At 48.4% G+C, this 19,887-nt stretch overlaps 1 protein-coding gene across 1 annotated transcript; it reads right to left on the bottom strand.

Annotated features, from left to right (window-relative positions):
* Window positions 1-6,203: 6,203 nt before the first annotated feature.
* Window positions 6,204-19,832, bottom strand: LOC135808829 (mitochondrial intermediate peptidase-like). The gene is made up of 8 exons (XM_065322058.1): window positions 19,414-19,832; window positions 18,505-18,714; window positions 18,012-18,154; window positions 17,686-17,782; window positions 17,011-17,361; window positions 14,720-15,187; window positions 9,690-9,839; window positions 6,204-7,027 (listed from the first exon to the last, which is right to left on the bottom strand). The coding sequence occupies exons 1-8, from the start codon at window positions 19,741-19,743 to the stop codon at window positions 6,521-6,523; spliced, it is 2,256 nt and encodes a 751-aa protein (XP_065178130.1). The 5' UTR covers window positions 19,744-19,832; the 3' UTR covers window positions 6,204-6,520.
* Between the last annotated feature and the right edge of the window lie 55 nt (window positions 19,833-19,887).

Below are 19,887 nucleotides of genomic sequence, written 5' to 3'. Positions count from 1 at the left end.
TGTGTACTTGAGAACGGTTTTATTCACAACACCATAGTATTACTAGTACATGGCCAAAGCGAGAAGGCGGGAAGCTGTGGTCGTGCTCTGGCGCTGTACATCTCGCGTGTGCATTGTGCCTGCGGTCCTTTCGCGATAAAAGCGCCAACTGCAAGGACAACTCTAACTACTTACTTGCTGGTTACGTAAGTCTGAAGTTGTGCACGCAACTATTAGTTTGCGAAGAATTATACGAAGGACAGGTCACTGAACTCATCCAAAGGCTTCATTCTTCAGCTCATACTTGTCATAGTGTAGTGTCTTGTCTTCCGCGGAGCATGGAGACACGGAAAGTGGCTCTAACGAAGGAAGCCAGGAAAGGAGTCAGAAAGAAGCTTCCTGGAGGACTGGCGTAGGAAGCCTTAACAACTGGACACCTGAAGTGACTTCTGCACTGCTGCCTTGAGTGGTAAGGAACGCCGCCTGGCAAGCTGCACATTCGCTTGCGAGACGCTCGCAAAGTCAGCACAGCAATTGTGATTTGACAGTGCTTTGTGGTGTAGTGCGTGTTCTTTCTTGATAACAGGGTCGTGGTTGTTGCAAGGAGCCTCGGTCTGCCTGCTGAGACCGTGGGTTGCTCGCACACTGTATGTATTAGCTGAGCGGCTTGCTACGCTGAGAATAATTCAAGCACGGTGTGAGCAGTTTACCCGGAGCTTGAGGCGGAGGAGCCCCTTGGACTGGGTGTGTGTGTGGGGGGGGGGGGGGGTGTACTGTGCTGTACTGTGCTGAGTGTTGGGTGCCGTTGAAGCCCGACCTTGATGTACTGTGCTCTTTCCATCTGCGCTGCATCCGTTCCGTGATGGGTATGACCGTATCAGCCAGCGGAATGTCTGGGACGAACGACTGACCAGGGTTGATGTTCTGGAGCGGTGGAATCCGCGTCAGCCCCGTGACATCCCCAGCCTGCTGACATCGCGCCGCATGGAGTGGCTTGGGCATGTTGTGCGAATGCATGAGGAGCGTGCCCCGCGTCAACTACTGTTTGGCACCCTACATCCTGTCCGTCCAATGTGTGGCCCGAGGAAAAGGTGGCGCGATGCTGCGCGGAACCGGAAGGATCTGGCGGCGTTGGGCATCGACGAATGGTATGACTTGGCCCAGGATAGACGGGAATGGCGGGCCGCTTACAATGTTCTGCCCCCGCCCGAACCCGTTTGTGAGCCCCTGCGGATACCTTGTGCCGAGTGTGACCGTCTCTTCTCCAGGAGTGGTTTGCCTCGTCATAAATGCCTCAATGAGCGCCGCAAACCTGTATCAGAACAGAGAGGTAGCCGACAATGTTCTTCCTGCGAGCACTGGTTCCGCAGTGCCGGAGGTTTGGCGGTCCACAAGTGCCCCAACTCCCGGATGCTCCCCGCGATATCGTCTCGGGCTCCGTGCCGGGCGACGGTGTCTACCATTGCTGCTCAGGCGACTCCTCTGCCGCCGCGTGTGCGGCTCGCCCTCTCATGCTGCAAGGCCCACTGTGGGGCCTGTGGCCGGTGCTGCCGCTCTACTCGTAGATTCCAAATCCATAGCTGCCAAAGATGGCTCTCTCGTCGTGCCGATTGAACATTGTCCCTGATCTCTTGGCAGACTGCCGACTTTCTGCCGTCGCTCGTCGTTTCCATGTATTGTTGTCGGTCCCGCAAGGGGACACGTGACCGTAATGGCAGTGTTTACCAGGACCAGGTGTGTGTGTGTGTGTGTGTGTGTGTGCATGCATGTGTGTGTATGTGCACATGTGTGTATGTGCACGTGTGTATGTATGCGTATGTATGTGTGTGTGTGTGTGTGTGCATGTGTGTGCACTTGTGCGTTTGCGTCCATGCCCATGTGTTATGTGTGCAATTTCTTGTATTCTCTTGTAGACCAGTTGCTCTCCAGTCAAGCTGAAGAGGTACCTTCTAAGACCATGGAACCCGCACTGGTCGTTTTGTCACCAGTGAGCCTGTCATAATGCGTTGTCAAGAAATTATGACGTCACTGCTGGCAACCTGATGTGGTGACTTCCCAGTAAGCTTTGGCCCATCTCGTTTGACCAACCAGCAATAAGGAACCCTGACAAGTTGGCTAGAATGGTGAACCGGCTTGGGAAGCTTCAAGGTACATGTACATAGTGCTGTATTGCACTTCTATTATTATTTTTTAGTTCGAGACTCAAATGGTCAGATTCTCACTCAGAGAGCTTGGGGACACATACTACACATGACAACTGAAACATTTGTATTGAGAGGTTAGGCCGTCATCACACAACGTTCACTGACTCCCGTTTACGTCTACGGTAAAAAAAGTAAATTACCGTGTCCGTTCCCGACGGCCGCTAACACCCGCCGTAACGGTAAACCCTAGCAGCAGATGCAACGCCTATTATATAAAAGGTGGGGGTGAATGGATAAGTCTCATAACCACTGGCACAAGCACCGAGAAACCCCATTAGCCGCATCCATGTACCCCTTGTACCTGGCCATAAGTTCCCAGTTGACTGTGGGTAGTCTACGGTGAAAAATCCAAAACAGGTGGTTGTGTCATCAGACAGTCACACTTCTTGACGCATGTACACATTGTCACGGTTTTTGGAGAAATTTGAAAATTTAAACGCACGTACGACGTCGCTTGGAAAGAGACTGAGAGACATACGCATGTTCATCCAAAACTTTGAGTGGTATACCCCCCTCCTCCCTACCACCATACTTGTCAACCATACCGGTTTTCCCGGTATTATACCGGGGAACTACGGTCACTACCGGCATACGGGGATTTTTGACTTTGATCGAAATACTGGTATTGACACTGAACCATGAGTGTTCAAAACAGCGGGTTGTTTTGTCGTGTGACAAGGGCACATGCGGCCCTGCATTTCACAGAATCACACATGTAGGGGCGATCTGACAATAAACTGAGAAACTCAGGTTTTGGTCCCCGATGTTGCTGTGCGTAGACACTATCTGCACCACAAGTATTCTGTGCAAGGTATACTAAATTTTTGCAAGTAGCTTCTGCTGTTCCTGTTTGTATTATTTTTATTTTTTCACCTTGTCATGTCCCTTCTTCCCGGCTCTCTCATGACAGCCACCTTCACTTCCTTTCCCCAGGAGACTCCCTTTGATAGGCATCCATTTGCCTCTGGAGAATCCTTGAAAGTATAATAATTATCATCAATAAATGAGCAATGAGTTATAAATGAATAAAAAAAGAAACAAATTGCCAAAAATTACGGAAAAATACGCAAAAATAATCAAGGGGAAGAGTGTGCTGCTCCCTACATGGGAGCTCGCGGTTTTCCTGCCGACTTGAATTCTCACTTGACTGACTCACGACTGCCATCCAGAGCACACGAAGTCGCACCAACCTCTTCTTAAATAATCAAATCGACTAAAAAGAAAAATGGCCGAAATTGGCGAAAACCAGGAAAATAAGGGAAAGGAGTGTGAGTGTGGCTAAGGGATTTGCTTTGGCTGGGTTGGCAAGTATGTACCACGTCCATGTTTCCCGTTTCCTCTGCTCCCGTTTTCACTCCGTACATGGATCATCGTGACTACCGACCAAAAACTCCTTACGTGGACGTAGACGCAGTGCTTTGTACGTGAGTGTGATGCGGACAGCCTAAAATGTCCGATGCAAGTAAATGCCATACTCTTCTCTAGGCAGCTAGCTGTTTCGACCTTGTTTTAATTAAAAGTCTTATCAACGGAGCGGCTCAGAGTGACTAGCCGGACCGATCGCACTGAAGTCGAGTGAACAGCACAGGATTTTTAAACCGGCTCACAGCATCAAAGCCAAAGTGTTACGATAATATGCATGTATGTGGTGAACTTTGCACAACAGCAGATAACTTTGACACTAAGCAGAGTGAGTGTTCAACCAAGCCAAGGCTAGGGACGGTATCTACCATAGCATACCGTTGATCCACCCCCTCTCTAAATTCAGACCTTGAGTATAGAATTTCTACCTGTGAAGCGATACTTTACGGTACATAATTATTAGGGCTCAAACGGTCACGGTTTTACCCCTAACGGTTAACTGCTAAGCAAACGGTCGGTTTAACGGTTATAACCTATAAGCCATGGCAATCCTGCGGACTCTTTTTTAACCGTGTATTTGACTATTCATTAAAAAAATGTACCCTATTCAGTACACCGCACACATGTACATTCTCTTGCATGCTCATTCATACATACTCTCACACCAAGAGACCAGATATGACCGAGTTGACAGCCCAGAAATTGCGTACGCGTGCGACAGCCTGCGAAAGTGCATACTTTGCAACCTGATACTTGAAAAATTGACTGAAAAGTTACTGCGTAACCGTTATCTTTATCGGTTAACCGTTAATTCTTCGTAACCGGTCTGCAACCGGTTAATCGGACTAATCGTTTGAGCCCTAATAATTATGATGTACGAACTAGGATAGTGCCTCTTTGGCGGTGAAGCGGAGAAGGTGGCTGCTCTGAGTATTGGAGCTTTCACTCCGAGCTCGGTGACTGACTTGTTTTTAAAAGACTCATGACTGCTGTCTGGAGCACATAAGAAGTCAATTGAACCTTCGACTCGGCAAATCTGCAGGAAACTACCACTCCCTGCTCAATGCAATGTCATAGTGTTTCGGGGAATTCACCCCTGGCATGTCAGTTGGCAGGAAGGGTGAGCTCTAAAAATGAATGTTCGAAGCAGTCATCTTTTACTAGTAATGTACTGCTAAAGTACACTCATACCTCGTATATCCGGGACCGGGCACTCCGCAACTTTGAATCACATACATTTTGATGGGGAAAGGTCATAAATCTGGCATATTATGACATCACTATTTGAGTCTATTTCCTAGAAAGTGACAAAAGAGTAGTAATATTTCCACTGAAACTCGCCGAAAGGGTGCCCGGTAGACCGAATTGCTCGTAACCTCAGGATCTGGATAACCGAGGTATGAGTGTAGCAGTAAAGTCGCATGTGCAGTCCATTCAATTTCTTATCTCGCAAGCTTTGAAAACTCAACTTTGGAAGGTTATCAAAAGCTAGGAGTAAAATTAGTTGTGTGGTCCTGACAATACAAATTCGAAGTACCTTCAAGTATCTTCCATTAGTTCTTTCCGTTTTCTCAAAAAGTTCCCAGCGGAAAGTTTGTCATATAGTGGGGAACAACAATAGAATAGACGGCAACAAATACGTCATCAAGAGCAACAGGTAAACCAGCGCTCTATTTTCTGAAATTATATCGAGGATTGGCGTCGGTCGTTCAAATATTCAAGTTGATTTGAAATTTAATTTATAGTGGGAAAAGTTTTGAACCTGCGTAATACAGTTTGCCAGGCCCATCCTAAGGGGCCGTCCAAGGTTACCAATAATATTTTTAAAACGAAATGTTTTCGTTTGTGGGTGGGTGGGTTTGATGGAGTTTCGTTTTGAAAATAATCATCGAATGCTGATGGAGAATGCCCAGTTACTTCTGGGTGTCGAAAATTGACATCAATATTTTATTGGAATTCGTTTTACCTGCAGAAAAGGTGGGTGGGTGGGTGGGGGCTGAAAAATACTAAAACTTTTCGTTTTGTAAAAACAATCGGTAACCCCGGACGGCCCCTAAGGGGCCGTCCAAGGTTACCAATAATATTTTCAAAACGAAATGTTTTCGTTTGTGGGTGGGTGGGTTTGATGGAGTTTCGTTTTGAAAATAATTATTGAATGCTGATGGAGAATGCCCAGTTACTTCTGGATGTCGAAAATTGACATCAATATTTTATCGGAATTCGTTTTACCGGCAGAAAAGGTGGGTGGGTGGGTGGGGGCTGCAAAATACTAAAACTTTTCGTTTTGTAAAAACAATCGGTAACCCCGGACAGCCCCTAACTAACTACATATAGTCTGTAGTAGAACCTCTCTAGTGCTCGACCCACCATACCACCCGTACTCCGTCTACAGTCAGATGTGTAGTAAGTGCTGCTGCATACTGCCATGTGTTGTGCATAATAACTGTTTGCTGGGTTTTGACTTGTGCTTTCTGGGGCGGAAAAGGTGGTTCTTGACCTGCCCTGCACACGAACCCGTGCAATTTCTTTTCTCTGTTTTCTTCTTCTCTTTGACCATGTTTACTGGGGGGCATCCTTGCACTGCACCACTTTCACCCCGACTCGTCCCACTATGAACGATGACAAAGAAACCCTTGATGACACAGGCAGGCACGCAGGTTTCGATTCTCCTCGTGGTGAAACACCACCAGGCGAGCAGGTTCGTGGCACACCTATTTACGCTTCGGTTTCTCCTTATAAAAAGGGATACGAAAACAAAAAAACGTCCAAAATCCGGAGAACCCTAACAAAGCCAGGTAGAGTTGTCTACACAACAGCACATCTAGAAAGAAAAAAACAAAAGTGTGATAACTTGAGATATAGTCCGGTTAAAATTAGGATGAATATCGAGAAAGGAAAACTGAACATGCGACCAGCGCTGCAGAAGAAACTCAAAATCCCAAATAAAAAAAAGAATAAAGGAAAATGTGGAGCCATCAATCGCATTCCTCAGTAATGTTTCTTTTCCTCCCCTCGCGCTTGACCCACTTAGTCTCACGCTGTTTGGTTTCAACTGGAGGAGGCCGGTTATCCCAGATAACCTGTAGGCGAGCATTGCCCTTGTCCAGCTCATGTACAACGGCAGAAACTAAGTCACCGACATCCGGAGTCTTGCCAAGAAGATCGGCCAGCATCTCACTTGGGGCCTTGGAATTGCCATGACGAAGTATAGCATCTCGATAGCGGCAACCAGCATCCAGGCTGAATGGATTGGCAGCAAAAAGCTCGTTCCACAGCAGAGCGGCTGTGGCGAACGCCCACGGGTACGAATAGTAGGTAGCACCGTAGCTGGCCAGGTGGGACATGCGCAGGTGTGGCGCACAGTCCATCGGCACCGGGATAGACGCATGCTCTCGCTGGGCACGGTGATACCAGGTCTCTATCCATTCTGGGCACGACGGTGTCTGACTGTGCACCTCCAGGTCAAACCGAGCCACTGCAATCTGTGTCAGTGCAAAAACAACAGCCACCACAGCAGAAGCAGAGTAAGTGAGATTAGTAAATAGTAGCTCAGAGAGTACACCCTCAACATGATAATACACAGTGTACTAATAGTCCTTATGCACATTGTACAGATGTACGAAGTTCTGTACTAGGGCCGTAGGTGTGTACATACCCGGTTGGGTGTTCATTGTGTGCTATACATGCGCGTTTGACCCATTTAGCCTCACAATTCATGGCAAACGATCACTTTTCAAGCCTTCTTCACTTTGGGATTGAACTAACGACTAGCTAGATCTCTGCCGGAAAAAGATTTCGTATGAAATGCCTTCATGGCCCATTTCATAGTGGAAATAGCAATAAACACAATAGGGTCCTGCACATTCAACACCCAACCGGGTCTACGGGATTCTACAAGATTATACGGGATTTCGTGCATCTGTACAATGTGCATAAGGCCTATTGCATCAGGGAAATGGGCTGATTAGCATGTAGCACCTACTATATTGTACTAGCATAACGCAAAGCCAAGATTCAGCACCAGCAATGTGGCACTTATGCACATCAGAAGAAATGGCCTACGTGCGGATGCAGCCACCGAATACATAGGGCACACATTTCACTCTTGAGTTTGGCTCGCAAACTAAAATGCAAACTAGGATTTTCCATACTGAAGAGCAGTCTGTACAATAAGAACGGTCCAAAATGTTTAAAAGGTTTGGATTTAATTTCCATGTCTAAGACAATGTCTTCAAATTGTCTGTTGTTTTAAAAGAAGTGAACTTGATGTGTTTCGGGCAGACTGCCACAACTTAAATTCGCGCTGCTATTCACTTCACTTACAAAATATTTATTTTACGACGTTTTAAGACCATCGTCTGCGGGCACATTTGAGCTGTGATGGTCTGCCCGAAACGCATTTTGATATAAAAGTTCTGATACTAGTATGAGGTTGCAGGAGTTCCCACAAACATTGTGTGTGTGGCGCTTTCTTGCAGGTTTGCAGACTGGAAAGTTTCATGGACCCGTGTGCCCTGGGTAGCAGTCGGCAGAGTCGAGTCGGCGGGAAAAGTGTGAGCTCGAGTGTACAGTATACTACAGTATCAACTTTCATTGACTCAAAGGAGAATGTCCTTCCTAAGTTTATGTAACCGGAAGAAGTACACAGTAGAACGACCACAGCAGCAGCAGCAGCAGCCCTACACAGTACAGTAAAACGACTACAGCAACAGTATACTAGTACTACACCTTGGTTTTTCGGTGTTCTGCCTGTGTCACACGGCATGGAACCACCGATTGACCATTGACCATTGCATCCGACGACATGGCAGCACAAACCATCACAGAAGTTGCGATCAGTTCGTTTGAGTCTTTGTGACGGAGCTGCCGCCGCCGAACACTTCCGTCAGCGCAAGAAAACACTGCAGCCTCCGCTCGAGTCCGTAAATAGGTCAGGATGTGCATTTCAGAGCGATGGTGAATACAGTTTCTGTCTACTTCCAGCTGTCTGATGGCAAGGATTGTTTACCCCGGGGAGGTATAGAAAAGCTGAAAAAGCGCTTCGCGAGCTTGAATTTCAGTGCTTGCACAGTACAGCGCCTAGTGAAGGGCTATCACCAGCAAATCGCTGCCGAAGAAACTGCAGTTCATGTCGACATCTCCAGAAAGTGAGACCAATCCAGCGGACACACTTTGAAGCTCACAGAGGACAGGGCAAAGGATCTAATCAAAATAACACCAAGTCCTGAGGGAAACACTCGTGCAAAGGACTTTCAGGAAACTAGCCGAACAGCCTGGTGCACGGCGTTAGGACTTAGGTGCAATACGCACAGGCTCATCAGCAAGTACACCAAGCTCAAGAGGCGATTTGAAAAAAGGACACTGATATGGCGTTGCCTTTGTGTCTCAAACAAAGTCGCATTATTGAGACGAACGGAGATAACACTTACAGCCAACATGCAGGCAGTCTCACTCAGCTTCTGATCGGCAAGGTGACAGGCACGCACGGCCTTTGAGCGTGATTCGAGACGAGGAGAAGTGGAACAAGCTATGAAACGTGCAGCAGCTGTCCGGTCGAACATTTTGAGCTCTTCCTCCAGCGACGATAGTGGCGAGGAGGATGTGTAACTTGCTTGAATTTTCGACTGAGTTGCTTACTGACATGTAAATAATCATGTACACCATGCTTTGTGATCGTGGCTTGCTTCAAATATTCGTATTTCCTTCCTGAGACAAGTGTGAAGATAAGCGCCAATTGTAACTGGCCGGACCAAGTAAATGCATCATTTGGCATCAGGTGGCACCTGGTTGTCCATGATATTTCCCATGCATCACTTTCAAACAAATTTTGAATTTTCCAAGCATCATGTTCACAGACCCCCTCAACCTCACTACAGTTTGAGATACTGCATGCAGGCTCAGGGTGGCACGACATCAACAGCATTACTGTAAGACATGTATATATAACGAGGAAGCAAATCTAACGTTTTAACGGATGACATTTCTTCGTTATAATAAGATCCGTTGAGGCCGTACTGCTTCATATAATGCTGTGTGTGGATATGGCAGAATACTGCAAGATCGTTAACATATCTTCTCGTTAACCTATGAATTTCGGACAATCGTTAAATTCGCGACTCGTTATAATAACATGTCTTACAGTACCTGTTCTTGTAGCTCCAGAGCCTGGAACAGCTGCTCCCTGGCCTGCAGCTGTTGAGCGAGCTGTGAGCACTGTGCTGAATCACCGTTGTCAGCCAGCATAGCTAGAACTGCTTCGTGCCCGCAGAAGAACTCCATGAGTTCAGAGGGAACCTGCACGACAAGACAGAGCAGCAAGAACACAAACAGAAAACCCATATGAATCACCAGTGGGTTAATTAACCCTTTACCATCCGTGCGTACTAGAGATCGATGGACATGCATACACTAAAACATTCGTAACTCGATCGGTTCTTGTCGGATGGTGTACTAGCTGTGCTAGTACTTGTTAGCAACAATCCGAACTAGCGCACACACTGCACTGCATTGCTTTGTACTGCATTCAAGACTGACGTCATGCGCTTTGTTTTGCTGCGTAATCACAAATGGCACCAGCCCATTTTTGCGGAAAAGAAAAACAAATCTTGCTTGCCCTGTTGTGCTCTTCCAGACAACGGATCGTGCTTCAGCAGTGTTTCTTTTCCTTTCGTAGCTTTGCTGCCAGCCCGAGTGTCACCTCGACACTGTATTTCTTCAGTATGTCTGACCTTACTGTCGACACTGTCAAGGCAATGCCTTGCCAAGCCCTCCGCGGCGAGCCTTCTCAGCGCGGCTTGAATCCGAAAAGAAACTTAGTAAAAGTATTTTACAGGACCGTTTGCTGGCACAACTAGCCCTTGGTAGTGAGGTCTGCTCCGGCCAGGAGAACCAGCAACATGACAGTGCGGACACGGCTCGCGAGCCCAGAAGCCCGACGTGCACCAATGCCTCCTCCGCCAGCTCAGGCGACGCGGGCTCAACGGATCTCTGCGCTCCCGTACGGGACGAGGTGTAGTCGGCTTTGTCGGCCGCCATCTTATTATTATCGGAGAGCATTGCGCCGCTCCTCACCCAAGGCCAAGGCAATGCGGCAGCTGCCGCCACTACGCCAGGCCAAGCTCCTGTAACCCACCCGATCAGCCACCTGCACCAGCTGTGCCCAAGGCTGTGCAAGAACGTATCTTGCGAGGGGAGTTCGTAGATTTTTCAAGTTTGTTGCCTGAAATTCTTGCACACTTCCGGCCCAACACTGTGATTCCGGCTGGTGCACAGCCCGAATGGCGATAGCCAGCTAAATATCGTTGAGTCGGATGACGCGAAGCAGGTGCGTCGCAAGGTTCACGATAATTACACATGTAGCTACCCGGCTCGAGGCATGGACCACATACATGTCTGTTATCACGGCTGCTGCCCTACACCGCACTGCTGAACTGATTGCGTACCAGCAGTTGATCCTGACTGCTAACTGCCAGTTCTTCCCAAGCGCGTGGCTAGAGTACGACCGCCAGCTGCGGATGCTCGTGGCCCAGTAACCAGGCACGAAGAGGTTGGACACCATCGACGTGAACCTATGGCAGATAGCTGTCACAGGCCATGCACACCCAAAATGCGCTCAATGTAAGACGGTCCATCCAGGAGCGGTTTGTGTCCTTTTCGTCCCGAAGCCAGCAGCATTTACCTCCAGTGGTCGCAACCATACCAGCGACGGCCAAGAAATCTGCCGCAACTTCAATGGAGGTCGCTGTTCTTCGTCGTCGTGCCGCTTCTCCCACACCTGCAGCCAGTGTGGCAAGGACCACCCATGCATCATGTGCAACCAGCAGCAGCGCGGAGCCAATCGGCCACCCCGCCGCTCCTAGCAGAATGGCTACTGAATCGCTTGACTCGGTACGTAGCTTCTTTCCTATACACTCTGCAGACACCACACTGCTAGCTGACCACTCTGCCCGCCTGTTACGTAACCACTCAGATCAATCATGTGTTGCGTATGTTCTCCATGGCCTGCGCCGTGGCTTTACTCTTGGATCTGCCGGCCAACACGACATTTGGTTTTCTCTAATAATCTACCATTGGCTTTCACTCACTCGGCATTTATATCCGAGCAATTAGCTGCTTCCTGCGCCCGCAGCGAGACCACAGGCCCATTTCCGTCACCTCCATTTCAGTTCATGCGCCGCTCTGGTATTGGTGCCATCCCCAAAAAGAACGGCAAGCCGCGAATGATCCACCATCTGTCTAGTCCGGAAGGCACCGGCGCGAACGACAGCATTCCTGCCGAGCCGCTCTCTCTGCACTACGCGAGCATTGACAACGCGATCAACATCATCATGTCATGCCCACAGCCTGTGTATTTGTCCAAGCTCGATGTACGCAGTGCATTTCGGCAGATCCCAGTCCGCCGTCAGGACTTCGCTGGGAAGGCTCCTACTACTACGAGCGCTTTCTGCCTTCCGGCCTCCGCTCCAGCCCAGCCGTCTTTGACTCAGTAGCCACAGCAGTCAACTGGATCATGCAGCACGAGTTTGCTATAGATCACCGGTTTCACTACCTCGATGACTTTCTCGATATCTCCACTGGTTTGGCTGCAGCCAACCAGCAACTCACCATCCCCCTCCGGGCGTTCACGTATCTCGGCACTCCTCTTTGCTCCATCCCAGCTCGAAGGGCCATCACCATCATTGACCTTCCTTGGTATTGTCCTAGACTGCGAGCGCCACGAAGCTCGGCTACCAGAGGACAAGCTGTCCGAGATCCGTGCGCCACTCATGGCTACTATCAGCGAGCGCAGCATCGGCCAGCGTCAACTCGAGTCCCTCCTGGGGAAGCTCACTTTTGCTGCCCGAGTCATCGTTCCTGGACACACATTCATGCGTGAACTATGATCAGCGTGCCCTGAACTGTATCTGTGTATGCGAGTGCGGTGCATAAAGCCCACCTTGAGAATGGGTTTGCCGGCCCCTTAGTAGATGCGTGGCTTCTGAAGAGGGCGTTGAAGGGCATCCAGCGATGCCATGGTACGGCTGCACTCACCCCTCGCCTTCCTATAACTATGCCAATCCTACGACACCTGACGGATGCACGCCGGAAAAGTAGTATCCTGAATGGCCATGACAAGCTGCTCTACCAAGCCGCCATGCTGCTTCTTTGGATTTCTTCGGTGCGCTGAATTCACTAATGGCATCACACGGGGCTGTACTAGCTCCCCTGGTGACGGACGCCTGCAACTCTTTCTGCTTTCATCCAAGACGGACCCATTCGGTAAAGGCGTTACTAGTGACATTGGCCCGTCTGTACCGCCGTACTGCCCGGTCCGTGCCATTGTTAGCTACCCATCTGTCACTCGTCGCGAGGGACCGGAGCAACTCTTGTTCGTATTCTCGAACAGACAGCAGCTGACCAGGCAGTCATTCACAGTAACAGTATGGTCTCTTGTCGCTGCGGCTGGTGTACCATCCCAGTCGAACTACTCCGGGCATTCGGTCCACATTGGTGCAGCCACCACCGCTGCTATGGCTAGTGCTCCCGACTCCTTCTTCCGAGTGGCAGGTCAGTGGAAAGAGCGATGCGTGTCTACGCTACATCCAGACTACAACAAGCGCATAGCGCCAGCTATCGTCCCGGCTTGCTGCCATGCCATGGATGCCATGATCCCCAACTCGGGTGAGTAATGAGCTACTGAACTCTAGCTGCGCAATGCTTGCCTGTGCTGACATTAATTGACCCTTGCTGTGCGTCAATAGTGCTTAGCTAACGGAGTGCTGGTTTCATGGGTCCACTCTCACAACTGGTGTTATCTAGCTATTTGCTGCGGCTCTGCCTTGCGCTATATTACATCCATTTAGCATTGCAGCTCTACGTTGAGCTAACAGCAGCTCTACTTTGAGCTAACAGCAGCTCTACTTTGAGCTAACAGCAGCTCTACCTTGAGCTAACAGCAGCTCTACTTTGAGCTAACAGCAGCTCTACTTTGAGCTAACAGCAGCTCTACTTTGAGCTAATCGCAGCTCTACTTTGAGCTAACAGCAGCTCTACTTTGAGCTAACCGCAGCTCTACTTTGAGCTAACCGCAGCTCTACTTTGAGCTAACAGCAGCTCTGCTCTGAGCTAACAGCAGCTCTGCTCTGAGCTAACAGCAGCTCTGCTCTGAGCTAACAGCAGCTCTGCTCTGAGCTAACACCAGCTCTACTTTGAGCTTCAAACCAGTTGTTTCGAAACCAGCACTCCTCAATCCAAAGATGCCTCTTTGTTGACTTGTTTGTGTGAGAGATGGGGCTAAATGTAAATAACTAAGTATCTAGGAAGAAGCCGAAGAGCTCAGCTTTCCATTGCATCATTCGGTGAAGAGCTGCGATGTCGCATTCCAAAGATATTCCGCTCGACATTTCGGCCACGGCAAGAGTCGAATTTCTTTCCGAGTGACTGACCTTGAGCGGGGAATTTCCCCTCTCCGGACATACTGAGTCACTATTGCATGCTTTGAGTGTGTGGGCAGCATGAAAATTTGGATTGTTTACGATGAAGTAGCGAGAAATGGCTGGCGAGGAGAGAATTTCCTCGTATATCAAGCGATGGGGTGTATTTGAAGCTCCCTGGCGCTGGATATGTGATCCTGGTAGTGTCCTGTTTGAGCTCAATGGACGCAGCGCGTGGAGAGCTTTCCAGAATGCCCAAGTTTGTGAAAATTGTTTGATTAGAACCGAAGATATTCTCAGAATAAGGTGAAAATTATTGCATTTGGGACTGCTGGGGAATTTTGGTCGGATGGTAAAGGGTTAAGGGATACGTGACCATGAGCCTAATATACTGTACGGGTATGACACAAGTCGAATGCTCATTCCTCATGCGGGCTCAGGAATTTGTAAGAACTCTGCACAAAACATTGTTTACACAAGTACATGTCTCTTTCCTTCATACGGCTGCTCTGAGTGTGATTCGTCTCATACATGTACTCATTTCATTGCAAACTGCTTCAGGTGTCTACCGTTTGGCAGCCCTCCAAACAAGGAAGTAGTAAAAAGCTTCCCAGGTGGACACTAGCACCCTTGTAGTACCATTCATTTCAACATAACAATTGACATGCCACCAGCCATTTGATAATAAACATATAATTATTGGGTACCGGTACAACTAAATGCAGACAATGCTCTGGTGTTTAAAAGTGAAGCTATGCTTACCTCAGCAAAGTCATTGGAACACCTGGTACCGGCGGTATGCTGGTACTCTGGCTGTCCCAACATGCTGTGTAAGCCGTGACCAAACTCGTGGAAGAACGTGCGGATCGTGGAGATCTTGAGCGGCATGCTGGGGCTGCTATTGATGCTCAGCACTGACTGCGGAAGCTGCGCTGGGTGCGATGGCCTATTGAATCCGCAGCGAATAGTATAATGGCTATCGCCGCCTTCCTTGTTGACACGGGCGAAGAAGTCGCAGTAGAGGTGTCCAACCAATGACCAATCGCCAGTGTTTGTGTGGTATTGTTCAATGGCCAGCTTCACAACACTGTTGTGCCAGACTTCGCCTTGATCAACAGCCACTGGCTGCATGCGTAGGCCAAACGTTCGCTGCAGCAGCTGATCAAGACCACGCATGACGCTGCCAACAGTGAATGTCAACCTGCTGTCGTCAATGTCCTCTCCAGTTGCCTGCACATCACGAACACGCACAAATCCACCAAACAGACAAAAGTACTTCAACCAACGCATGAAGATGTGCAAAGGAAATTTACCAAACATTATCCTGATCCCTGCGTTAGCCAATCTGCCGCCAGGCTGCTTCCGGTCGCCAAACTGGCCAAGGATGACCAGCAGCTGTTGCTGACAGTGTTGGTTGATACTCATGTCAACCCCGCGCTGACTATACTAGTGCAGGGTAGTTTCCTATCGTTTTAAAATCTTCGCAAGCCTTTCTTCACTGCCTGAGCTTGGCCAACAAAGTGAGGGTACATGCGCTAGCCCACGCTTGCGTCCACATGGCTCCAGCGAGTCGTGGACATTCCAAGAGTTTGAATCCATTCTACTTCTTAGGCCTGTGCCATGAAGTCGCACATCATAACTTTGACCATGGAGTTCAACATCCTAACGGGTTAAAAATTCAATGATGCCAGAGCACATAGATACTACAGGTACCTATCACAAGCACAACTGAGCTACTAACAGCCTGGGAGAATAGGATAAGCAGGTTGTCAAAAGCTATGTGCGTGAACTCTTTGTGCCAACGCACACCTGACCATCTGAAGCGTAGGCTATGTAGACGCGTGACGCCACACGCAGCACACATGCAACACATAATTATAGTGAAACCTCTCTTTTAGCAGCACCCCATAGTGCATGAGAAAGCCTGATCTTTCTAGACTACATGTAACTCAAATGCATGTGTCACACATTGTTTGGTGTCCACTGACTGTGCTTACATGTACATGTAGCCTGTAAAGACAGGTGCTAGCTTACACCATACCAGTACAGAGGTACTCTAACTAGTCTAAGCATGTCCTAAAGACAGGTGCTAGCTTACACCAAACCACTACAGAGGTACTCTAAGTCTAAGCATGTCCTAAAGACAGGTGCTAGCTTACACCATACCACTATAGGTACTCTATGCATGTCCAACAATGCGGCTGACATCCTAACAAGAAGTACACAGCGCTGCCAATGAAAGCCGATCGCGTGATTCAAGTTTGCGCACTGCGCCACTTCACATCCCATTGTTCGCAGGTCTAGAGCTACACACAGCGCCTGGCGTGGCATTCACTACACACAGCGCCTGGCGTGGCATTCACTACACACAGCGCCTGGCGTGGCATTCACTACACACAGCGCCTGGCATGGCATTCACTACACACAGCGCCTGGCGTGGCATTCACTCGCTTGACCGGATTTCAATGAGCAATACTGTACTTCACACCTGCCCGTACTAGTGGTATATCTTGAACTGGCTTATAGCAAGTCACACGCGGCAGGTGATAGTCAACACTACTGCTACACCAGTAGAGCTACAACACACCTGCCTATCACAGTCTCATACATACCGTATTTGCCGGAATATAGTGTAGGTGTGCACTTTAGATGCGCTATTTCACGCCCAAATCGCATATGCGCACTATGCTCCGAATATGAGAATGCATGCATTTCAAAAAGTAGTGCAATGTATCAAACTGTTGGGAAGTTTGCCACCTCTGAGTCTCTGGCACTACAAATGAAAGATGGGTACGAGTCCCAATAGGTAGCACGTGTCTCAAGTCTAGGCTGCGGATTATACTCAGGATATACCTTGAATTGCCAAATTATTGGCCAAAAAAGAGGGTGTGCATTATGCTCAGATGCGCGTTATACTCCAGCAAATACGGCACATAGCCATGTGAATGTACACATCTACTACATGTGCACCCCCCACCACCACCACCAACACACCCACATACAGACAGACACACACACTGTTGACAGCGGCATGGCCAAGGCATGAGACTCACCTCTGCCCCTTTGCAGCACAGAATACGCGGCATCTCACCCTCCAAGTAGTGGATATCCGTGAAGACCAAAGGACGTGCGGGCTTTGCAGAGTTGGGCAGTGTATATCTGCCTTCGCCATCCAGTTGATTTCGTACATATTGGAGTACTTCAATCTCTTTCTCGGCACGACAGCGCACCTCGTCCGATAGCTTCTTCAGGAACTCCAGTGCTCTGTCGACCGTGCCAGCCGAAGAGAAGCGCAAGGCACGCTCAGCAAAGCTTGAATACCCAATAGTGTTAGCTAGAACATGCCGGCAACGCAGAAGCTCATACGTAAGCTCGGCGCGCTTTGGAGATTGTTGATAATAGATCTGAACACACAGCAAAAGAGACCAACTCATTCACAACCACTGTGATGGCATGTTTGAGTGCACCTGGAGTTCTGCTAAGATTCACAGCAACCCAGGTTTCTCGTTCAGAATAACTTTTACGCAAGATCATACCTCTTCTAGGTGAACTCTACTGCGATCCACCAGGCAGACAAGTAGGTGCGCTAGGACACAGCGAATCTAGCCGCAGCATCAGTTTCCTAGCAATGCACGTACACACCGACACAAAGACAATACATGCCCCCACCCCTACCCAACACCACACAGTCACACACACACACACATTCAGATATTTCCTGCACTTACTTCGTAGGACCTTGAGCGTACTTTAGGATGGAAGTGATCATTCTGATAGAAAACGACACAGTTGCCATCCTGTGTCGTGGGGACACTGCTAAATGAACTACAGAAGAAAGAAAGAAGAAAACATTCCAAGCACTCTAGTCAGTAGTCTCCAGTACATAGGATATTGTATCCACATAACACCACAATAATGTCTTCGGCATCTCTCCTCAAACAACCATGCCTGCATCAGGGCAGGCATCGACTAGAAGGCTATGTCTTACAGGGTAAACGAATAACAAGTTGTTATCAAAAAGCAGGGAGACGGAGATGGAGATTTTCAACTGTACCTCAACACCTGTGGCAGCACCCTGGGCCTCAATACGACCGGCTCGTGGAATGTAGACAGGATCTGCAATTTCAAGACTTGTAGCTGCTGGTCAAGCGACACACACCGCTCTCGTCCTTCCTCGTTAAGATGCACACCACTGATCTACACACAACACAACATTAGCGGCAGTAATTATTCGAATATTTTCGGATGGAAGTTATATACACAGGACATTCTAAAGCAACCCCCCCCCCCCTCTTCACTCACATCCTGCAGTTCCTGGTCAGATCCTGTCAGGGTACCGGGTGCAATAAGGGACTATAAGTATTGGAACAAGGCTACATCATGACATGAGAAATCTTGTTAACCATGTTCAACAGCTCATGCACAATACAATCATACAGAACAATGCCAATTGAAAGACAGATGATAACATCTTGGAGGAGGTGTTTTACAGCTCTCCGACTGCTCATCTCCTCGTCCAAGGGACTGAGATCAAGGTATCGGCTCACCTCAAAATCATTCATCAATAGCTGAGCCGTGCGTTGCACCTGCTCCGGCATTGCTTCGAACTCAGTCTGAGCAGTTATAACATTGGCCAGGTACGAGTGCAGGTTCTGGTTCACGTTCAGCTCCTCCGTGAGGCGCAGCAGATGCAATGAGCAGCGGCTCGCCTCTTCGCGAAACTGCGCATCGGGATGTGTGTACTGGACATACGCAGCCTGAAAAATACACAATACAACTGGTCAGATTCACATACCACTTCACAAGATATATGTTCGTTTCCATTGAAAACCACCACTGTAAATAAGTAGCTCATGACGCGATCCTCTCAGATTATAAATTTAATTTAGAGTAAATTGGAGCCCCGGCTATATAGATGTACATCAACATCATAGCAATCTCCTGTGCGATGATGCCATAGCAACCCCTATCACTACAGTTGTGCTCACTGAAATCCGACCCAAAGTGCAAACCCTTGACCAGTTCCGACTACATCACTGTTCTTGTTCATGTGTGCTTCCAGCCGCATTCGTACCGCTTCCAGGGCCGTGCAAGTTGAGTTCGTCAAATATGCACTTAAGGTCGAATTTCACTGAGCACAACTGCACACGTACTTGCAATTAAATTATATCCTACATCTCTGTATACAATTATTTCTGGCTACCGGAAAAATCTACCGGTAGGTCAAGCTTTGTGAATTCAGTACGCTCATACTCAAGGAACGTACGGGCCACATGTCTAGGCTGGAACGTTCTCATTTGACATGAATGCAGGCATTCTTGTTTTTATTCTTTCATCTGCGCTGTCTCCAAAATGGCTGGTATTTCTTGATAAAGTACATCCACATGTTTTCACATTCTATCATACACAGGTAAGACACGAAGATTCAATCTCCACAGGCTGCTCAACATTCTTACCAAATCAGCTATTTTGCAAATGGCATTCGAAAGACGATCAAATGATTCTACAAGCTTTACACCCTTTAGGCTCGGGACTTCACGAAGGATACCGCGAACCTCGTCAAGGCACGATTCCGTCAACACAGCAAAACCACCGGGGGTGGCCAGCTCCGTCCTTCCAAAAAGGCCAGATTTCTTATTGCTCTCAAGAGAAGTTCTGCTCTCAAATGCATCCTTCCAAAGAGATGGCGATGAGGTTGTGGCACACCACCTGCGACTGGCAGCAATCGTTGGCAGAGATGATAAAACCACCTTTCGCCTAGGTAGGCGAGAGCAGACACGAAACATAGCTACTCAAGGTATCAATTCCATCACAAATTGTTGCCACATTCAGTGATTCACACAAATTTCAAAACTGTAATAAATCAAATCAACAATGCAATGAAACACGCTTTGACGTAGCATGGTATACCAGACTACACACCAGGTAAA

This window comes from Sycon ciliatum, chromosome 2 (assembly GCF_964019385.1).
Source record: "Sycon ciliatum chromosome 2, ocSycCili1.1, whole genome shotgun sequence".
In the NCBI taxonomy this organism is placed as follows: domain Eukaryota; kingdom Metazoa; phylum Porifera; class Calcarea; order Leucosolenida; family Sycettidae; genus Sycon; species Sycon ciliatum.
Note: the sequence above shows the minus strand (reverse complement) of the source record. Positions and strands in the feature narration are given on the sequence as shown.